General features: G+C 38.0%; 1 protein-coding gene across 1 annotated transcript in view; it reads left to right on the forward strand.

Moving 5' to 3' along the window:
* The window catches only part of LOC105916419 (prolactin receptor), a 48,793-nt gene that overhangs the window by 16,962 nt on the left and 9,107 nt on the right, over positions 1-22,724 (forward strand). The window contains exons 2-4 of the mRNA XM_036128418.1: positions 1,123-1,232; positions 15,607-15,751; positions 19,058-19,227. Of these exons, the coding sequence (XP_035984311.1) occupies positions 1,123-1,232; positions 15,607-15,751; positions 19,058-19,227 (425 nt within the window). The remainder of the gene's footprint in view (positions 1-1,122; positions 1,233-15,606; positions 15,752-19,057; positions 19,228-22,724) is intronic.

A 22,724-nucleotide genomic window follows, 5' to 3' on the forward strand; every position in this document is an offset into this window, starting at 1 on the left:
TGGCGTTGGGTCTCGGTCCAAATCAGTAGGTCTTCATTGATAGATTGATTGATGCAGTCGTATCAATGCAGACGTCCTCAATTTTTGCTTATTGTCTCACTTAAATGCTTAAGGTCATCAAACATGTTTGAGCATCAGACAAAGATTCCCTGAGTAAATCCAAAATGTCTTTTCATATGCACTGCAAAAACGGATCTAAAAATAAGTAAAATGTTCTTAAAATGTGTGTTTCTTTCCTAGATTTGAGTAGGTACATAATATTATCTGCCAATGGAATGAGTAATTTGACCCCTAAAATAAGATAATTAGACATACTGCACTTGAAATAAGATGATGGAGATGAATTGTTTCTATTTTAAGTGCAAAAATCTTATTCTATTGGCAGATAATCTTATTTACCTGCTTAAATCAAGAACAGATACGCTCATTTTAAGACAATTTTACTTACTTTTAGTTGAGTTTTTGCAGTGTGAGGATTTCTTTTCCGAAGAGTTAAAATCCATCTGAACCAACGTGGCTGATGTGGCGACTACTTCTGCCACCATTGGCAGCAACGACGATATTCAAGCCTTCCTATTGCGACTTTCACCAACATTATCGGTATTTTGGTAAATGTTTGTCTTTGAACTCTCTACAGAGGCCGTTTTCGGACCAGTCACTCCTTATCGCTGATAACTAATTGCCTCAGCAAACAGAAATAGAAATAAGAAAACAGCCTTTTCTGTAGCGATTATTATAAGATGAAACCTTTGGGCAAATGGGAACATTTCTGATTTGGTTCGGTCGTTCTGGACTAAGAGGAAGTTCCAGAAATAAACCCCTGATTGCTGTTCCATGTTTGTGTTAGTTGGGGGGGGCATGCACCCCCCCTGTGGGACATTTGTACCGTGACTAGGGGAGGTGAGGCTGTGTCACGGCTGCTCAGTTTTGGGACTCATGCAGCTCAGAGGAAACCACGCTGCTGCCTTTGAAAATCCCAACGCGTCCCGTCTCTGGGGCTTCCACCCTTGGAGGACGTCACGCTGAAGCTACACTTTCCCACAATCATCTAAGCGCTGCGGGGACACAGATGGAAAGGGGAGGACTTTCTCCGCTGATGTTTGTTTCTGTTTGTGTGGACAGGTGGTCAGACGACAGAAGGATGCTGTGGTTGCTGTTCTGTCTGCTTCCTCTGGGGGGCAGCAGCCCTATCATCTCACAGGAAGTCGCGCTAAAAGCGAGACACCTCCAAGGTGAGTTGATGGCTGCTGTTTGGTTGATGCACCTTGATGCACTTTGCACCTAGCAAATGTCTTTGATTACTGTAAATGTGGCAAATTTAACAGTAAAGAAGACCTAAATATCATCATCGTATCTGCTGTTACTGTCACCAGGTGATGGTTGGAGGAGATGTTCCCTTCGGCATTTGGAGTTTATTTAACCATTAGCTTATCTGAGAAGTTACAACAAATGTTACATTTTCAAACATGTGAATCGGTAGCAGGCCAGACATTTTCAGAGAGTCACAAATTCAATTCAGTGTTTTTATGTAAAACTTTCAGAAACATGAATGTGACCCCAAGTGCTTCACAAGACAACAAACATTGTTGGTATAAAAAATGAACTCAAAAGTTGCAAATGAATAACCAGAGATTTTCTTTACTTTCTTCAAATTGAGAAGCTTCTATCCATTTTCTCTGCATTTGGTGGATTTACCTTTTTTAAATGTTGTAACTTTGATCAAACATTTCAGGTTTCCTTCCTGTAGCTTCTCAGAACTGGGTCAGCTTTGTGGGCTACCTTTCACACAAATGCCTTTTCAGCTCCGTTAATTACATTTTCTAGAGATCAAGGCTTTAGGACGGGTCCAAATCACTGACTTTGTTGTCCTTCTGCCACTTAGTCCCTTATTTCGTGATTTGTTTTATTTATTTATTTATATTTTGAGGGGGGGGGGTGATTTCTTGAGATACTGCTTCTATGTTTCCACATAATATTTTTTCCTCATGACGATTCATCGACATGATGCTGCCACCTCCGTACTTCACAGCTAGGATGGTATTCTCAGGCTTGCTGATATAGCACAGCTCATTGTGGCCAAAGGCTTTAATTTCAGTTTGATCAGGTCTCCCAACACGGAGGTCTGCGTCTCACAGTGCAGTTTTTGTTGCTTTTTGGAGTGATGGCCTCTTCCTCGCTGAGCGGCTCTTCAGCCCGTGTGCATTATGGAAATCTCGCAAACATCACTGTGCAGGCCGCTCGGTTTTATGCTCAGCACAATAATCCTCTGATCTTTTCCTCCTTCTTTAAAGATGTTTGAATGCTGTATTTTTTGGACTGTAAGGCGTGCTTAAAATCCCTAAATCTTCTCATAAATTGACGGTGCGCCTTATATATATTCACCGTTGTCTTTACTTACTGATTTTTATGTGGCACAATAGGCTCAAAAGTCCATTCAAGCCGCTCCATTCAATGGATATTCGGAGCGTTACGATACACTGTGTCACTACCTGATAGGACCCCTGAGCTGTCTACCAGACTGCCTGTCTGTAATGTCTAAACTAGAAGCAGTACTTCAGGAGGAGTGCAGATAAATCCTTGTTACAACCACCAGGCTCCTGATTACCTCCTGCGTTGCTCTAAACTCAATTTGTGCATGTAATCATCCTCTGTCGGCGCACCGACACGTCGATACCCCAGCAGGCACGTCTCGAACTTCTGTTTTCATCCCGCGGAGGCCGATCGCAGCTGGAGGAAGAGCCTCTGACTGGAAGGTATCCGAGGGAAGTTGATTTGATTCATAAAGCTCATAATAATACCCATAACTCCCGTTTACATCAATAATGGCTTAGATGTGCCAAAAGGTTCAGTGACTCGTGTGGTTATTTGTGCCTCCTGTCACATTCAGGGATATTTTGCTCTCCTTCACTTTTTATTAGCCAGGCCGTCGACCTGCTGGCATGTGATGAGGAGGATGTAGCCTTCCTCACTCAGAGGCTCTAATCAAACTGTATTGATTCATCACACGAAGGCCTCTGAAGAGGTTTGCCTCGGCGGTTTCACGCCATTTAATTTCCACTTCCTGCAGAGCTCTGTGACTCATTTCCACTTTGATTCACGGTTTATGTGCTGTATAGATAAACACCAAACGTCACTCGTTTGTACTTAGAAGCCACTCTGAAAATTGATTTCAGATCATGTTAAGAATAAATAAGCGACATTTAACTCACTGCTGTTCTCCTATTTGACACGATCGACATACAATCAAATATCAATATGAAAAACGACCCCGAATAAGATGATTATGGAAAACGGTTTCCGATTTTTACAGAAAAAGAAACATTTACTCAGATTAATGAGAACATTGTATTTCCAGTGCATGCGTGTTGTCACGGGGAATGGGGGACTATAAATTTTGCTTGCTTTGACACGTGATGAACTGTAAAGAGAAGATTTCACAGGGTGTGAAAAAGATTACATGTATATGTAGCAAATATTAGATGTATATCATAATTATATTTAGTTTAATCAATACATCTAACAAGTGAATTGAGCTGTTTAGATTTTTCCCGGACCATTTCCCCAGGTCTCTTTTCAAAAAGAGATTTGATTCTTTTCTTTTTACCCAATTAAATAAAGGTTGCATAAAATAGATCCGTTTTTAATCCAGTATTTTTATAAAATGACTTTGAGTCACAACTTGAAAGTTAAGTTAGCTTTAGATGAGCCTTACTTTCAGAATTAGTCCACTAAATTTTACTCAGACATGTGATGCATAGAAGAAAATTAAACATTCAAGATAAAAAAGAAAATTAACTGAAATTATTTGGAAGACAATTTTTTATTTTGCAGAAAAAGGAAACAGCTAAATTTAATGTTATTTGTGTTATGCCAGACTCAGCGGAACCACAGTGGTGTACAGAAAAGGACGGCTTTGTGTCACTTATGGCGACAACAAATAAAGGGAATCACTTTCTGTGGAGGTTCGTCCATCAGGGGTCCGACCTTGTTGCTGAAAAACACGAACAAACCCACCAGGTCCAGCTGAACATTTTGATTTGGTCAAACCACTGCAGTCTGACAAAAATTATGGCACTTTTTCAGATCGGCGCCGGCAAAGGAATCTCCTTTTTATTTAGCATTTCTGAAACAAATACCTGCATAAGTCTAATTCTGCATCCACTGCAAAAAGGGAACTAAAAGTAAGCGACATTTTCTTGAAATGAGTGTACTTGTCCTTGATTTGAGCAGGTAAATAAGACTATTTGCCAATGGAATAAGATTTGTGCACTTAAAATAGAAACAATTCATCAGCAAGAGCAGAATTCCTAATCATCTTATTTCAGGGGTAAAAATACTAATTACATTGGCAAATAGTCTTATTTAGCTGCTCAAATCAAGAAAAAATGCTAATTTTAAGAAAACCTTACTTGCTTTTAGCTCCCTTTTTGCAGTGTATTATTATTATTATTATTATTATTATTATTATTATTATTATTATCCAAATGAATCAGCAGTCGGAAGATGAGACTTGCAGACCTTTGCAGCCGTGGCTCAGACTAGACGGCTGAAACATTGTCAGTAATGTAACTCATGCAGATGTTGTTAAACACATCTTAATAAAAGCTCAATATTCTTATATGACAAGCAACATTTCTTTCTTTTCAAGCGTCGAGTGTTTTGCAAAGCTCTTAGCACACAGAGTTGCAACAATGAACAGAACAAATCGAGACGAAACAAGCAACTCTTTAGCAAACAGGATGCTTGCAGATGTTGAAACTAGATCATTCATTTCAAAGATGAAAAAAAGGAAGGATGCCGACTCTCTAAAATTGAAGAAGTGCACAAAGTGAAGCAGAATCGATTCAGGAACGGCAAGAATCTGGCATTTAAAAGCGACGTAAAGCTGGGAATTATGGGAAAGTTGCACAACAGCAGTTGGCTTTAACACACAGATCGCCAAAGTTTTCCCAAAGCAGTGAAACACGGTGAAACACAGGATGGGACGCGCTTCTGAAAGCTTTTCCTGTGTTGCAGGTTCAACAAATATGTCGTTTTTAACTAGGGCTGAACGATTTTGGAAAATAATCTAATTGCGATTTTCTTTCTTAATATTGCGATTTAATGCGATTTTTTTTTTTTATTTATTTTTTTTCCAGTTTAATTTATCATGTCTTTTTAAACATATACAAACAACAAATCAATTTGTTTCCTCGCCATGTGGATTAGTTGCTAAAAGACCCACAGCATCTAAACTCAGAGCAGAAATGATTGCGTTCTGCCTTCAATATATTTCAACCAAAATTGCAATTTTGACTTTTCTCTGCATTAACCACAAGCAACAAAAATGACCTCTAAATAAAGATGTTTGTAAACAAGGACTATTTAATACAAGAACTTTTAATGTTTCTATTAATCAGAATATTATTCAAGAGAACAGCTTTTAGTTGATTTGGACATTGATCCTTGTTGAACATAAAGTCCAACCAACAAGCAAGTCTATGTATTAAACTGATTGACCTGTACTTAATGCTATGTATGATTATATAAACTCTAAAACAAGTAATAAAGTTAGATTATATCACTGCTGCAACTGTCTTCCCTTCCATGTGGAGGCAAACCCACTTTAAACATTTTACCAACACCTAATGGACGTGTCTAATTCCCTAATTGTTACATAGCCAAAAATTGCTGACTCTGCGGTTTGGAAATTGGGTTTCTTTAAATCGCGATTTTATTGAAAATGCGATTAATTGTTCAGCCCTGTTCCTAACCAAAAGAGATGAGAACGAGGAAAAGTAAAAATGAGCTAAGCTGCCAAAGCTGGTAAAACTACAGAAGAGAAGCGCCGAGAAATGAGATGGAGAACAGGAGGAAAGTTTGGACGTCAGCTTCAGAGGCTCCGAGGCCAATCGGCTCCGGGCCTCGGCTTCCTGCTGCATTTACCAAATGACAGCTGCAGGGACCGCGAGAGGGCGCAGACATTATTTTATTCATTAAGTTAATGATTTATTCATTTAATATCCAGAGAGGGAGAGCAGGGCTGACGGCTAATCTGAGCGACAGGTTCACATCAGGTCGGCGGCTTGGTGTCGTTCCCGCTGCCCGAATCTGAGATAAACTGTTTGAAAATGCAGAGCCTCCCTGCTGAAATGACGGGCTTTATCAGCCCCGTCGCCTCTGACGCCTCATCGTGTCTGTCTGCAGCTAAAAGGTTAGAAATGACAGCGAGAGCAGCTTCGACGTGCGCCACAACAGATAAACGGGCTCGATGGGCCCCCGGGGCTGTTTGTGTTGCAGAACTCGGTAATTGCTTTATTTCATCCCCGCGTACGCGTCTGCAGCAGCTGTTGGTTGCTCTCAGAAGCTCGCCGCGGGAGTTTGACTAATGAAATCCTCCTGATCAGCAGCAGCAGCAACCCGTGACTGCTGTTTTTCCTCTGAGCTCGGACACGAGAGAATCAGAACCGAGCCCGCTTTATGGTCCGTGGTGTCGGGTTCAGCCTGCGTCTCCCCAGTGCTGCTCGTAAAGAAACGCGTCGTCGTCGTAAAAAGACGTCCACATCTGATTGGATTATCCTCATTTCTCACCACATTGCTGGACTCAACAAGTTTTATGGTTCATTTGTTTTGTTACTTATTGCTCATCCTCTGCTGTGGTCCATTGTTTTATATTCACAACCACTTATATATGTCTCGTTATATAGTTAAAACCAGATGTTTAGGTAAAATGAATGTTGCTTTCTTCAAAATGCACCAGATTAATCGGCACTTATGCTTTTGGAGAAGCCCATATGAGGATGATATGGCCACACGTGAAGTGACATGTCAAGCACTCCGCTTCCTTGTGTGACTCCAAAAAAAGGTAAAAAACAAAGCAACTGGAGTAATGTGGAGTAACAAGCTTTATACAATTGGCAAACAAAGGCCTTGTAATGTTTGCCAATTGTATAAAGCTTGATACTCCACATTACTCCAGACTTTTTGAATTGAGAAAGCTTCCTGGAGAGGAAGCGAAATGTCTTCAACTACGGAAAACAAGTCCAGTTGCTTTGTTTTTTACCTTTTTTTTTTAGAATGACCATGACCTGGATGACTGAGAATCTTCACCAGCAAGTTCCTTGTGTGACAGTATTTTAAAAAAAGAAATAAAGATATCAGAGGGACAATTTGGACGTCCACGAGTCTGCAGAGGTGGCAGCGTCATGATGTGGGGGGTATTTTTGCTGGAGGAGGGACTGGTGCACTTCACGAAATAAATGGCAAGATGAGGAATCGATGCCTCAAGACGTCGGCTTCAGGACAGTAAAGTCAGAGTTTGGGAGTTACCATCAAAAGCCCGTCTTAGCCCAATAGGGACTTTATGTCCCTGAGTTATATTCCTGCTCACTATGTTAGGAGAAATGGGCCTAAATTCCAGTAAAATGAAAAGCTTAGTGGGGTTTGGAGGCCTGAGTTCTCGACACGACCCATGGACTTTTACCGCAGGTCTTCCCCTTCTTTAAAACTCAATTTCCTGTCAGTCGACTGTCAAATTAATGCCACAGAAGTGAGAAGCTTAAGGAAGGGTACCAGACACATAGGAAATATATACTTGTGAATTTAAAGGAAGTTTTAAAGTTTATTATTCTAGGGTTTAGCAAACAGAAATAATTTTGCCGATATTGACTGACGTAAATGAGAAAAGGTTTGGTGTGATTTCATTTTAGGAATTTTATGTATGGGTTCATCTGCGTGTGACGTTCAGGTCTGTACCTGCAGGGTTTTCAGCCCCATCCCAAACTCCACAGGCCTCCTACTGTTGTACAAGGAAAAAAATACATGGAATCTAAAAATGTGAAGTTGCTTCCAGCCATTTGGCCTGTCGTGAATCTACGTGTGCAGATTTATTGGTTCCCAGAATGCCTCCTGTCCCGCTGTATTTCTGAGGAGTACTTGTTGTTGGTAAAGTCCCTGCAGTGAAGCTCGCTGAGCTTCTTAAAGTAAACACAAGGCCTTTGTTTGGTGTTCTCTAATGGATTACTCCCTGCCTCCCGTCAGGATTGACGAAGGCCACATGACTTTCTTGTTGCTTACAAAGGGACAATTTTGAAGTAATTGCTTCTGTACTTGATCTAAAGAATGCGTTCCTAATTAGCTTTGCATGCAGCTTCATTTACTGTAAATCAAAAAATAAAAGGTCTAAACATAGATTTCTTTTCAATGTTGCTTTTTTCTGCAGAGTATCACCTAACTTCAGAAAGATATATCCTGGCATTTCCACAAAGATTAAAATATAACGTATGACATTTGTTTATCAGCATTTTCATTTTTGATACATACGTAAACTAGCTAATAAACAAAATAACAAGCTAGTGTTAGCGCTGTTCCTAAGGACAGCATATAAACTTCTGTTAGCATAGAAGACCGGATTTTCCAGCATGTTGTTAGCATTTTAGCATATGGTAACCTTGAAGTTGCTGGTAAGTAACGTTAGCATACATGCTAGTGCTATCCAGCATGCTAATTGTAGGATAACCTGTAAAACACTGAAGTGGGGGACATTTCTGGGGACAACTTTTGCCAGGAACGGGTTGTCCAAAACAGGGACATAGTATATAGGCTCCTGCTCACATAAAAGGTAATGTTAGCTGACACACTGAGGTTAGCATTTCAGCTGATTCTAACATGATATCATCTTGGCCTTTCAGCTAATGCTAGCTTATAAGCTGCAGTTAGCATAGCAGATAATGTTAGTAACAAACACATGCACATTTTAACGTAATATTACTGTTGTCTAATAGCTAATGTGCTTAGCAAACAAGCTTAAATCAGAGGCAACTGGACTTTCGCTCAGTTATAAATAGCAGCACTCGAGCAACCCTTGACCAACTACAAGTGTGAGCTGTCAGACTTGACAAAGTCCTGGACAGGTGTCAAAAGTTTTCAGAAAAACTGATCAAACGTCCAGTGGTCTCTGATTTAAGCCCGTTTCCTAAGCATATTAGCTATTAGACAACATACTAATATTACGTTTAAAATGTGCAAGTGGTCAACAGTAAACATTGCATACAGCATTATAGCATTTGAAAAGTCAGTTCCTTTAGCCACTTTGCTACTAACATTATCTGCTATGCTAACTGTAGCTTATAAGCTAGCATTAACTGAAAGGCCAAGATGCAGATAACTGAGAATTTCTAGAGGCAAGCTAATGAGCTGTTATTAGCATAACAGATATTTTCAGCTACTATTATTTCAGATTAGTAACTTCTTTAGTATGTTACACAATTTATCACTTTCCAAATTAAATAGTTGCTTATTCAGTATTTTCTGTTTAGAAAGATACATTCAAATTTCCTAATGACATTTATACCCCAATTAAGCTGACTTTTGAGGGTCAAAATAAGCAGTTAAATCTTTATGCTGTTATGGCACACACCAAGTGCATTACCCTCCAGATTTCTTCAGGAACTTTTCCTATAACATGCATGTGGTTCCAGTGTTGTCTGTAATACATATTTGTAATTATTTGAAATTTAACCCATGGGGGGAGAAGAAAAAATTGCTAACTTTCATAAGTCTTTAGGGTAACATATTTATTACTTGAATTTTTGCTTTTGAGAACACAAGAGTAACAAGTAGGTGCAAAAATACCCTCTTTTCATGAAATGAAACCACAGAATATTGGTAACACCTTCACCTTTTTTTTACAGACAATATTTAAATTTTGTGTTTGATTTTTTTTTCTTCCAGTTCTTAGACATTTTCAACTTATTTTTGTGTATTTGGGAAACGTTTTCAAAGTTTTGGAATATTTTAAGCTCTATTATATACCATACAGTCTTAAGACTTGTTTTTGCGCACAGAGAAATCTACTTTGTTTTAAATAAATGATCATAAACAATGATGGGAGTAATGTTTTTAAAATTGTATGAGTCGGTTTAGCTATGTGAGTTTTAGTGAGAGGATTTTTTCTTTTCTGCTCTTATTTGAATTTCGTTCATGGCACCATCAGGCAGAGGCATGGATTGGATAATTGAGTGTGCGTTTGAGGTGGAAACTGATTAAATCAGAAAATGGATTCTGTGAGTGGAGCAGAGAGAGATGACGGCTGAATAATTGATTTTTTTTTTTTTTTTTTTTCATCCTTTGCCGTAGGGGGTTGTAGCGACTGGATGGACATTTGGTGCATCATCCAGATTGTCGCTGACTTCATTAGGAGTTTTGTAGTCTGTTATTGGGACCACAAATTAGATTTTTCCTCCTTGTGAAGCATGGATGTTGTCACTCCTTTAGACAAGATTAACTACAGTGATGCAAGATTATTGGGAGTAGCTGGAAAGTCTGAATTTTTTCACAAAACAAACTTTTTCTAATGCATTCTGATTGTGTCTTCTCTTATTAAAGTTTTTTTTTTCTAATAAAAAGCAAATAAAATATCGGCTATGCGATAAAACAGCTGCGGAAATGGTTCAAGAAACTTTCAAGAACCTAAAGTTCATGATCTGGAACTTACAAGCTACTATTTCTTTCCAGAAGTCCTTTCCCAAAACCTACATTTGTTTACAGGAAACTTTCCAGGAAGTTAAAGGTATCCACACAAAGACGAAAACGGTAAATTATCATAAATGATTAAGAAAAAAATGACTAGACGACGCAGCACCACTGACAGAGCTGTTGTAGGTATGCCGACCCCGTTGGTGGCGCTGTGACACGTCACAGAAACATGCAAATAATGTGCATTACCTTTAGCGTTAACGCAAAACCGGACGACGCCATGTTTGCTGTTATATGTGGGTACGACGTCATTGTTTTAGAAAAGATGGACACATGAAAAACTTGTGTTTTAAATTCTACCACTCGTTAAAAATTGATTAAGGTCTCCCAGGACGGCGGTTCTATGTGGACGCTAAACACCTGAACAACAAAAATAGCTTTGCGGACACACCTAATCTTGTCTCTGTGTGGATGTGGCATGAGAGAACTTCAAAATGACTTTGCAGAAAACACTGTTTACATCCTGGAGTTTGAAGGTTACAGTTATCTCCTCTTATCACACTTTGTAAGATCTGGAAAAGTAACAAATGAGCGTGAGGAAAAAAAAATGTAACTGGTAAGTTCCAGGAAAGTAACTTTAATGATTTGGGAGAAATGCTGGCGTAATTAAGCTGTACGGCCTGTAAATCTATTACTATTAAAGGATTTTATATATATATATATATATATATATATATATATATATATATATATATATATATATATATATATATATATATATATAAAATATTTTTAGATCATAGTTTGTAGATTCTTTAAATTAATTAAAACAAATGTACCAAATGCACACTTATCATGATAGTTTTCCCAAAATATTTCTTATTAATTCTTTACCCAATAAAACATACTTTTATTCAGATGCCTCCATTGTTAATATATTATTTACAAATATGTTTGTTCAGAAAATGAGCTAAGCAAAAAAAAAAAATCTGTTATTTTTGTCTACAGTTGCTGTGTATTCCAGCCTTTTCTTTCTAACATGTAATAGCTATGACTACTGTCATTTATTTTTAAAGAAAAACACACATTGGGTTTCACTGCTTCTCTCTGACTGTGTTGGTCATTTGTGTTTGGTGAAGCGTTGCTCACAAACGTGGCTGACGGCGGATCGATCGGCACCGAGGGCTCGCTGTAACCGAGGCGTTGTTTGCAGAGCTCTGTGTGTGCGCTGCAGAAGCACCTTGTGATATTTCAGAGAAGTGTTGCCTGTTATTAATGGAAAACCTTGGGCCGGCGGTCCGTTATGAAACACAGCGGTGAGTCGGATTTGCCTCACTCCGAGGGAACTCATTTTAAAAGAATCTACCTGCTTTTGTTCCCTTTTTGAATAGAAGCCAAAAAAACACATCTAGATGGAGAGAAAAGTGGGTTTGACCAAATTAGAGTGCAACAACTTGCAAACCTGATGTCTTATCAGAGGTTTTAACAGCCAAAGCTACCTGTAGAAACAGTGTTCAGTGTAAAGAAGCAGCGTTCAGGAGGAGAAATAGACTCAGAGCGACTAAAACCTCCCAGGCAGCGTGTTTGATTTGTGTTATAATCCACTTCAGCAGAGCGTGGGTTAAATCTGCAGCTCTCCTGCACAAAACAAATGGGTCATGCACACCTTGCTTTTCTTAAAACAAACAGGAGAGAAACCTGTTTGGCTCACATGGTTTAATTTCAGTCATGACAGTGTTGGAGTTCTGCATAGATGGTGAAAAGTACTTAAAACATGACTTTGGAAACACATAACGGACCTTATAGTTCATGGAAGAAGAGATGAAGAGGCACTGGCGTGACAAGAAGTGGATTTATGCAGATGATACGCAGTGGCGCCCCCTATGGGGAGCAGCTGAAACAGAAGGGGGGGGGGGGGTAGTTCAAAGCATAATTTCCAAAGAACAACTTCTATAAATCACTAATCTTGATAAATGTTCAGGCAGAAATAAGTCTCTTATGTGACATAGCTTAGCAGCGCTGCTCACAGAAAGCCCTCTTTGTCTGGTAATTCTGCTGTTTCATAAAAACCCAAAACCTGCCCAGGTTGAAAGACTTTAATCCCCGAGGAAAGTTGGGTTTCATAGAAATTTCTGTCAGGCCCACAAAAGCGCAGGGAGTGACCAGAGGTAAAGCAGAGGCTGAATCAAAAAGACACGCAGCAGCAGCACAACAGCATCATGACAAATCAGAGTCGGCGGGCAGGAAGTAAGTATACGGAGGATGAGGAGCTCATAGGGATCAGATGAAGGGAGCAGGTCATGTGACTCGCAGGAGGAGGAACTGCAAGCAACCAGCTCAGGGGGTCTCTGCACTGCAAAAACTGATCTAAAAATAAGCAAAATGTCCTTAAACATAGTGTTTTTGTCCTTTATTTAAGCAGGTAAATAAGATCATTTGCCAATGGAATGAGTATTTTGACCCCTAAATTAAGATAATTAGACATCCTACACTTGAAATAAGATGATGGAGATGAATTGTTCCTGTTTTAAGAGCAAAAATCTTATTCAATTGGCAGATCATCTTATTTACCTGCTCAAATCAAGGACAGATACGCTCATTTTCAGAAAATTTTACTTATTTTTAGTTTGGTTTTTGCAGTGTGTGTACAACAACCGTCATTAATGGAGAATTACTTCAATTTCAATCTTTATTTTTTTCATACGGTGCAAATGTCTGACGGGTAATCGGTAAGCAAAAAAAGAGACTTATTTCTCTTTGCTATTTTTCAAGATAGGAAAAACAGAAGAACATATCATTCAATTAAAGCTGCACACGGCGAATAATACATGCCAGAAAAAAAACAATCCTTCTCCAAGTGGGTGTGGGAGATGCATACGTTTTACTAATCTAAATATTTGATCTTAAATCTTAAATCACACCTAGTTAGGTTTACTTAAACCTGTCTGTCTGTTCATGAATGCAAATCTTTGTTTTTATATGTTAGATGCACACTGGTTGCATTTACTAGATAAGTAATTTGTAGTTCTCACAGAGAAATTCAGCTCTGAAAAACTACAAACCCCATAATGCAGAGGCGTCAAATATTAACAGAAAAATACCTTTTACTTTAAATGTTATGGTTGGATAACCTTGGTGTAAAAGCACCTATTATGCAGAAAAGCACTGATCTGAATGGATAAAACTATACTTTTTAGAGAAATAGGTTATTGTTTTTCTTTGGTTTTTTTTGTATAATCCAAGTACATTTTGAATTTAAACCTTAAAGTGTTTTGAAAGTCTAATATTTAAGTAAATGAAGCTTTAAGCCTGTTTTACTATCACATAATCATCTGGATGTCGCTAAACTCTACTGGGACTTTAACTGGAACCATTTTTATCTTTCCAGCAACAAAATACTCCAAGTGGGTTTAATGTAAGACAAATTGTGAATACGTAGATTAATTCGTAGGCCCTGGGAACCTTGTTGGGGTGAATGGTAGCAGAAACTCTTTAAATACCAGATCATTCAAATGACAGGACAGAAAATCGGGTGCAGCGAGGTAAATTGAAGATTTTAATGACAACAAAAAGCTAAAAACTTCTAATCAGAAACAAGGAGAATATGACATGAAGCACCGGCAGAAAAACAGGGATTAAACGGGGAGATGGACAGGAGATAACGGGCAGTGTAAGGATCCAACGCGGATCAATAGTTAATAGTAAATTTAAATACTGAGGGAAGTGAGGAGAATGACATGGCAGTCGGTGTGATAATCAGAGAATGAGGAGCAGAAGTTAAGCAGGGAGGCTGAGAGAAGGAGACTAATTAACTAAGACACAAGGAGACACTTAATCAAGGGGCAAAGCTTAACACCACACACAAAAGCATGAATTGATGTGTTAAGAATATACTGAAGATAAATAAAGAAGTAAATACGGATAACATGAACACAAAAGGAAACCCAACCCAGCTGGATTCTAGTCATTACACCTTTCTGTACAGTTTGGTCGGTTCATTCCAGAAGAAAATTAATCCAAAAAGGATTAATTTACTTAACTTACTGAACATGCAGTAACTCGTACTCACCAAGGAAGCGTTTCTTATCCACAGCTAATGATTTACGGTAAGAGCTGATCATCACTTTGTCGACACGGGGTTTAATATGACTCATTAATTATCAGTTTGTGTAAAACAAGGAAGCAAAATGGGAAACAGGACATAATTCAAAATTACCTTGGAAGTAGTGGGCAAATGAAATACTTTTATTGTTTTTATTTTATTACAATACCTAACCAATGACAGAAATAAGGCAATATGCAATTGCTTAACTGCAATGGTGCTAATTGGAAGCAGGAATGGACGAGACAGCAATGTGTGGGCTGATAGGGGCAAACTGACTCCAAACGCTTTGGTTTGTTTGGGAAATTTGTGATTTTATTTTCTGTTTCACTTCATTTTTAATATGTTCATTTTTTTTTTTTGGGGGGTTTTGTTGTGTGTTTAGAATTAAATTGCTTGTTTTTTGTTGTTCATGAAAGGTTTTTGCCTTTTATCTAAATATCAATGTTTCCAATTTTAGCTCCTTTTTTTCCTGAATAGACCTTATGCACAGTGGCGGTTCTAGACCAAATTTACCAGGGGGGCCAAGGTGGGGCCAGTGTTTTTTCACAGGGGCACAGAACAAAAAAATAAAAAATAAAAAACAATAAAATGGCAGTATTTAACTGTGTAATAATATTAATTGAGCCACTTGTGGCTCTGGAACTGCAGGTTTCGGACCCCTGATCTAGCAGTTGAAAACTTTGCCCCCAGCTCAATACGGCTAAAGCTAAACATGGAACATCTTAAGTTTTAAATTCTTTTTAGTGTAAAACTGCATAGGTAAAAAATAATATTGGTCAAAGGGACCAGTCAGTTATGGTTTCTTTACCATTTGAAATAATTATGAGAAGTGTATTTATTATAATGTCTTCAGTACAGGGGCCATAACAGAACCGCCCCTGCTTGTGCATTTGTTTATTTGTTGAATTGTCAGTAGTGTCCACGAAATCCCTGCAGTTTTGTTCGCTAAAATGTAAAAATGTTCTGCTTTTTGCCAGTTTTCTTTCATGATGTGTGCGTGTTGAAATCCAGCTGGACCCATGTGTGCTCGGTTTGTCTTGTGCCAGCAGAGGCAGCGGCTCACGCGACTGCGAGGCCTCAGATCTACTACTGCCGCTCTCCCAACATGGAGGACTTCACCTGCTGGTGGCACCCGCTGGACAACCTGACGGACGGCGAGGAGGTCACCTACATCCTCACGTACAACAAAGAGTACGTCCCATATTTCTGAACAAACCCCAGAGTCAAACGCCGGACGCGTAACACACCCGTGAGAGGCGCCTCGGCTTAAAGCTCCTCCTGGAACCTGGCGGCCAGCCCTCTCAGGTTTTCTGGGTCGTGTGAGCGCCGTCGTCTAAATCCCGTTTGATTTCTGCAGCTCCGCTCCAGCGTGAAGCTTTTAAGACGTCGATACGTGAGAGGCCGGGCTCAGAAATCCCGAACGCCGTCTCACGTGGGATGTCCGTCCCACACGGGACGCCTGGCAACCGCGCCGCAGGGGGAAAAGGCTGCCAGTAATCAGGACAAATTGGATTGTACCTCTGCCCCCATATGGCGCCGGCGCTCACAGACACATTGATTGTTGTCGTTCTCCTGCTGCCGTGTGTCTGTGACAACAAACTCAAATCTGGGATTATCTGCTCAGAAATTACCAAAGCAGCGTGGAATAAATCAGCGCCTCCGGTTTTGATTTCTGGCTGTCGCAGCTTTTCAGTTTCACTGATTTCTACACTCAGTTAAACTCTTCAGGCTAATTACGTGAGAAACTAAATTTTCCTCTAGAAATGAACGAATTGGGAATATTTACAACTCTGTCAAAGTATCTAATTAAAATCTAAATGTATTTGACTGGGAGACATTTAATTAAGTCCATTTTGTTAAAAAAGTAATTTTAGCCACAGGAGCATTTCGATGGCGTCACCAAACGCCTCCGTTAGACGTCCGAAGGTTTCCATTAGTGTTCAAACGTGTTGGTGTCACATCTGAGGCGCCCCCTGCAGCGTTAATTATTCGGGACGGAGTAGCATTAATGACTTTTAACAAGTTTCCGCCGCTGCAGTCACGCAAACTGAGAAAACACGGCTTTCCATCGGGAATCCCACGTTGAATCTTAACAGAATCAGCAGCGGCTCTGTTCCAGCTTTAGGTTTGTACCTGAAATGCAGAAAATAAACAATTTTTTAATTTGCTTCACCATTTTGTGGCGATTACCACCATAGTTCATGGTTTTGGGTTTCCTGAATTTGGGATCATGGTTCATAGTTTTTGGTTTGATGTTTTTTTTTTTTGCTTGGTTTTAAGATTTCTGTTTTGGTTCTTAATTTTTGGATGACGGCTGTCAGCACTGCAAAAACAGACCTAAAAATAAATAAAATGTTCTTAAAATTTGGGTTTTTGTGCTAGATTTGAGCAGGTAAATAAAATGATCTGCCAATGGAATGAGTATGTTGACCCCTAAAATAAGATAATTAGACATCCTGCACTTGAAATAAGATGATGGCGATGAATTGTTCTTATTTTAAGTGCAACAATCTTATTCCATTGGCAGCTAATCTTATTTACCTGCTCAAATCAAGGACTCATTTTAAGAAAATATTACTTATTTTTAGTTTCGTTTTTGCAGTAAGGGTGGTTTGTGGTTTTTGGGTCACAGTTTATGGTTCATTTATAGTTCTGGGGTCAAAGTGTTTAGTTCACTTTCAAGATTTTCAGGTGATGGTCTTTGGTGATTTGGTTCTTGGTTTTTAGTCGTGTTCATGGTTTTGGTTTGGTTTATGTTTTTTTTTATGGACCGTGGTTTAGAGTTTGTTTCACGGTTTTTAAACCAAAACCTATTTAAATCTCATTGAGGGTGAAAGTCTTTATGGTTTTTGGTTGTTTTGACATTGTGAGGTCTTTGGTCTCCTTCAAGGGTTTTGGATCATGTTTTTAGTTCCATTAAAACATTTTTTATGCTGCTTTTTGTTCAGGGTTTTTAGTTCAGTTAACGGTTTTGATGTTTTTGGAGTCAGGATTATTGTGTCAGAGTTCAAGTTTTATTTATGGTTTTGGAGTCACGTTTTCAGTTTATTTTTATGCTATTTGGTTAATTTTACAGTTTTGGGATTACGTCTTTGGCCTGGATCTAGGGTCACCTGTTGTTTTTGTGATTTTCATAGTTTCATAGACCCTTTGGTTTGGTTCACTGTTATGAGGTCATGATTTTTGGTTCCATTCATGGTTTTTGGTTTGGTCAGTACAGATTTAGTTTTTGGTTTGGTTCATTATTGCTTTTACCATTTATCTATATATAAACTCTTTGGTTTGGCTCCTGGTTTTGAGGTTAAGACTTTTATGGTCATTTCATGGTCTTGGAGACATTGTTTTTTTATTTTTTTTATTTTACTTTTTTTAATTTATTTATAATTAGGGTGTCAGGTTTTTTGTTTTGGTTCATGGTTTAAAAATCATTCATGAGTTTTTAGACCTGGTTTCTGATTTGTTGCTGTTTCGATTCAATGGGACCTGTCAGTTAATTATTAAGGGGTGGACCTGTTTCAGTTCAACTTGCATGTTATTTAAGCCATAACAAGGCCTTTGTTGGGCAATAATATAAAGCTTGGAACTCCACACTACTCCAGATATTTTGAATTGAGAAACCTTTCTAGACGGGAAGTGAAACGTCTTCAAACATTGGAAAAAAAGTCCAGTTTTTTTTTTTTTTTTTTTTTTTTGGAATGTTATAGCTCTTAGTTAGGCTCATTGTTTTTTGGGTCACAGTAGTTTTGGTACCGTCATGGTTTTGGGGTGACTTTGGTTCATTTTACAATTTGTGGGTCATGTTAAGTGGTACGGTTCTTGATTATTGGATTATGGTTTTCTTTTTTATTTCTGTCTCTGTCAAAACGTCTCACTTTTCTGATTAGTGTCAAGATGTATCATGCTATTGAATCCATTATTTCCAATAGTCAACACATAATAACTAATATATCTAAAATTATAAGCAATTTGTGGTGTGTCCGACACCTTAAATCTGACAAATATAAATAAACTATAGAGTTAATTGGTCGAAACGAACGTTTACACAGTCAGGTATTGTGATTTTCAGATTTATTGTAGATTTATAAAGTTCCCTGCCTGTTACAGCAAAGGAAATGTGCAGAAATTGTACAACATGGTAATCTGAATGGATCATTATGTACCACAGCCTGAGCTGATGGCAAACAAGGCACTGTTGGTACACAGGTCTTTGGACAAACCCTGCAGAGGTTTATAAGCTTCACTGTAAGAAGGTTGTTGAGCCTCTTCTAGATTTAGCCGCTTGTCTCTGAGGATTTAAACTGTCTCAGTGTCTGAATGTAATCTGCTCTTAACAATCTGCTTCCTATCTTTACCCTTTCTGGGCGGGCAATCGAAATTCCATTCAAAGCGCAACTGAATGTCCTGTAATTGAGCCAAATATGGTTCAAATGAAAATGTTTGGCAGGTAAAGATGCCAAATGAGTGGCTTTCATCGTCATCTTTTCTTTCATTTTTCAGTAAGGGGCCCAAACATGAGTGTCCAGACTACACATCTGCTGGTCCCAACAGCTGCCATTTCGACAAAAGCCACACGTCCATCTGGAAGTATTACTGCATGAACGTGACCGCTGTGACAGCCCAGAGGAACTACACCTCCAAGCAGTACTGCCTGGATGTAGCAGAGATCGGTAAGGCGTGTCTATACATTAATTGAGTCAAAACAAATAAAGAAGGGAGGGTAAGCGAAGGGTTTCAGGGCCAGCTAACGTTTGTTTTATCCCCCTTCAGTTCATTCATCCAGCCAATAGGCCTGTAGAGACTCTAAACACATCAGAGCCGGAAATATTATGAAAGGCCTTCAGGACTGGTTGGTTTTAATATATTCTGGCCCTGAAGAGGTGATGATGTTCATAAAGAGGAATTAGTCGTGTGCCTTCCCAGAGGAATTTGGGTTGATTCTTGCCTTAAGGCAAGATGTTTTCTTTTCGGCTACTTCTCAACGACAAACAGAGCAACCCAAGAGTTAATTATAGCAAATCAAAACATGATGATAAAGTAATCCCAAAGAAATGTGGAAATATGAGCAAGTTAAACAAATTGATTTTCAATATTAATGATGAATTTGCTTAATCCTGTTCAGGCTTGTTGTCCTTCATTAATGAAAGTGAACTCCATGAATGCCAGAGGCTTAAAATATGCTCTGTGTGGCGCATTCATTCACATATCTATGAACAGTAAAGTGAAAATAAACCAGAATGGAACAGACCACTGAGAAATACTAAACTAAGAACTACAACAGAGCTGCAGATGCCAGTTTAGCATGCTATATGCCGATATCTACAACTAATTGTGATAAAACTCTAAAAACAGAAGTCTACATTAATTATACCCTATAGTTGCTCAAACGAACATTCAATCACTCCCACCGAGACTGACAATGTACATTAAAGCTAACATTCGCTAGAGATGCTAATCATAGCATGCTAATGTGCTAACACTTACGTGCTAAAATATTTGCAGAAGTCATACAGTATATTAGTTAAAATGAACAATGATGCGCTGCAGTCTATGTGCACATTGTGCACTAAAAGCTATAAAAGCTAACGTTTGCATGCTAACTCTTGTTGTTATTGACACTTTTTTGCAGATTACCTACTACAGAAGTTAATTATGTAGCAATTTATAAGAAATGTGTTTTTAAAACATTGTTGTCAAAACTATAAAGTAATTGGTAGGCTGATGGAGTATAATTACTTTAGCAAAGAAGGATATGTGGCCCAGTGGTTTTAAGGCAGGGGGCTTGTGTCCTGGGAAGGTTGTTTCCTGGGTTAAATGCAGATGACACATTTGATTTGAATGTGCAACGTTGCAATGACAAATAATGACAGTGATCATGATTAGCTTTGATTCCAGCCAATCACAGCTAATTGTAGTAATTTGTTGCAGCATTTCTGAACCAGAAAGTACTGTATAAAAGTCATACACAAAATCATGCACTCTGGTCTGAACCGATGTATGCTAAAACTTTTTTTTTTTAAAGTGTTAAAGGCTAACAATCACATGCTAACACTAAGATACTTACATGATTTTCATATTCTCTGCAAACAGAACTGAAGAAATCTATCTGTGTACTGCGGTCTCAGCTGACCTGTATATTGGTTAACATTAGCTAGAGATACAAAAATCCACAGCATGGTAATGTTAGCATGCTAAGAGTAACTTGGCTTCTTATGAGGATTTTCCGATTTCTTTCTGATGTCTTGCAATACAAATCCATCACATGGTAAAGTTAAAGAAGAAAAAGAAAATAACCCAAATATAATAAATATAAAAAAGTTCAAGATAAAATGTAATGAAAAGTTATTGTACTGTAACAAAATATTGTGTTTGTAAGGTTGTCTACCTGTCATCCATTTAGGAGTTAGTTGGTTTTAAGACAAAGCCCTTCACATATGTATTTCATAGGTGGGTAAATAAACAGCATTTTTGTTAAATAAAGGTGAACATAAAATAAAGCATTATAAAAGTTACATTTCAAAAAGTGCATTTAGTCATAATTACAATTTCTCCATCATGGTGGTTCTATGAACTCAGTGACCAACGATGAAGTCATACATCATAACTGCTTTTTCAGGGAGTTTTCAGGACAACTTTTTCAAGCTCCAACATGCCTTTAATTGGCTTTCAGGAGCTAAAAAAGCAAAACAATGTGCTCAACCTCTGATAGGAATGCAAACTGTGCTCAAAACGTCTGCTTTGGGTGGATTTAAAGAAGCTCCAGAAAGCATGGCTGCACAGCTAAAGGCTGCAGATGGTTGTACAGAAAGGGAAGTTCATTTTGAACAAGTTCTTCAAGTTTTGAACCCAGGACCTTCCTGCCAAGAGCAACAGGGCCTTAGCGTTCAGATTCTACTGTTGTTTCAGCAGTTCAGATCTTTCAGTTTGTCTCGCTCCTTCTTGAGTGTGACAGTAGTGGTCTTATGATTTTCAGATATCTGTAATTAATTAAAAATAATTAATTAGAAAAAATAATGTGCTTTATTTAGATTTAAATGATGCCCGTCATCCTTGACTCTTTGATCGTTTTGGTGTTTGAGTTGCTGGCTAAGAACTCTGTCGATAAACGCAGACTCATTCAGGATGAAAAAAGGGCCTTTAAACCTTTATATATTTAAATAATTTAAACTGGACCTGTTGTGCTAAACTAAACATCACAACTAATGTTTATTCATTCTTTACAAACACTGAAATTATCAAAGCTCACAAGAAAAAATTTATCACTTATTGTAGAATAATCCAGTCCAAATTTGACAGGTTGATCAGAACTGATCCAGTTTGGTAAGCACCATGCTGCAGAATGAGGCAAAATTATATCTCAATCTATCGATTAATAAATCAACCAATCAATCAAGCAATCAAGCAATCGATTAAGCAAATGATTAATCAACCAATCGATTGATTAATAAAGCAATCAATTAATCAAGCAGTCAATCGATTAATCAATCAATTAATCAGTCAATCAATCGAATGATCAATTGATCAGTTAATTAATCAATCCATCAATCAATCAATCAATTTATTTATAAATCGGTCAACTGATTAACCAATCGATGAATACATCAACCAAACGCTTAATCGGTTAATTGATTAATCAATCAACCAGTCAATCAATCAAATGATTGATTGATCGGTTAATTAATCAATAAATCAATTGATTAAGCAATCAATAAATTTATTAATGAATAAATCGGTCAACTGATTAACCAATCGATGAATCCATCAACCAAACGCTTAATCGTTAATTGATTAATCAATCAACCAGTCAATCAATCAAATGATTAATTGATCAGTTAATTAATCAATAAATCAATTGATTAAGCAATCAATCAATTAAAAAATCAATCGCTCAATAAATCGATTAATCAATGAATCTAACGTTCCATTGAATGTTAATTAATCAATTTAACAATCCATTAATCAATCAATCAATTAATCAGTGGATCAATGATCTTCGAAAGATCATTGAAAGATTTATAGATCAGTTTCCATACACAATGAGGGCCAGACAAAGTATTTTAATTCAGATAATAAACAGGAAATAATGAGAACTTCATAATTAAATCCCTGCTTATATTTCAAATCCCTCTGCATGTTTGAAATACAGTGATATTTAAGTTTAAAATTT

The sequence above is a fragment of the Fundulus heteroclitus genome, chromosome 24 (genome assembly GCF_011125445.2).
Source record: "Fundulus heteroclitus isolate FHET01 chromosome 24, MU-UCD_Fhet_4.1, whole genome shotgun sequence".
Lineage (NCBI taxonomy): Eukaryota > Metazoa > Chordata > Actinopteri > Cyprinodontiformes > Fundulidae > Fundulus > Fundulus heteroclitus.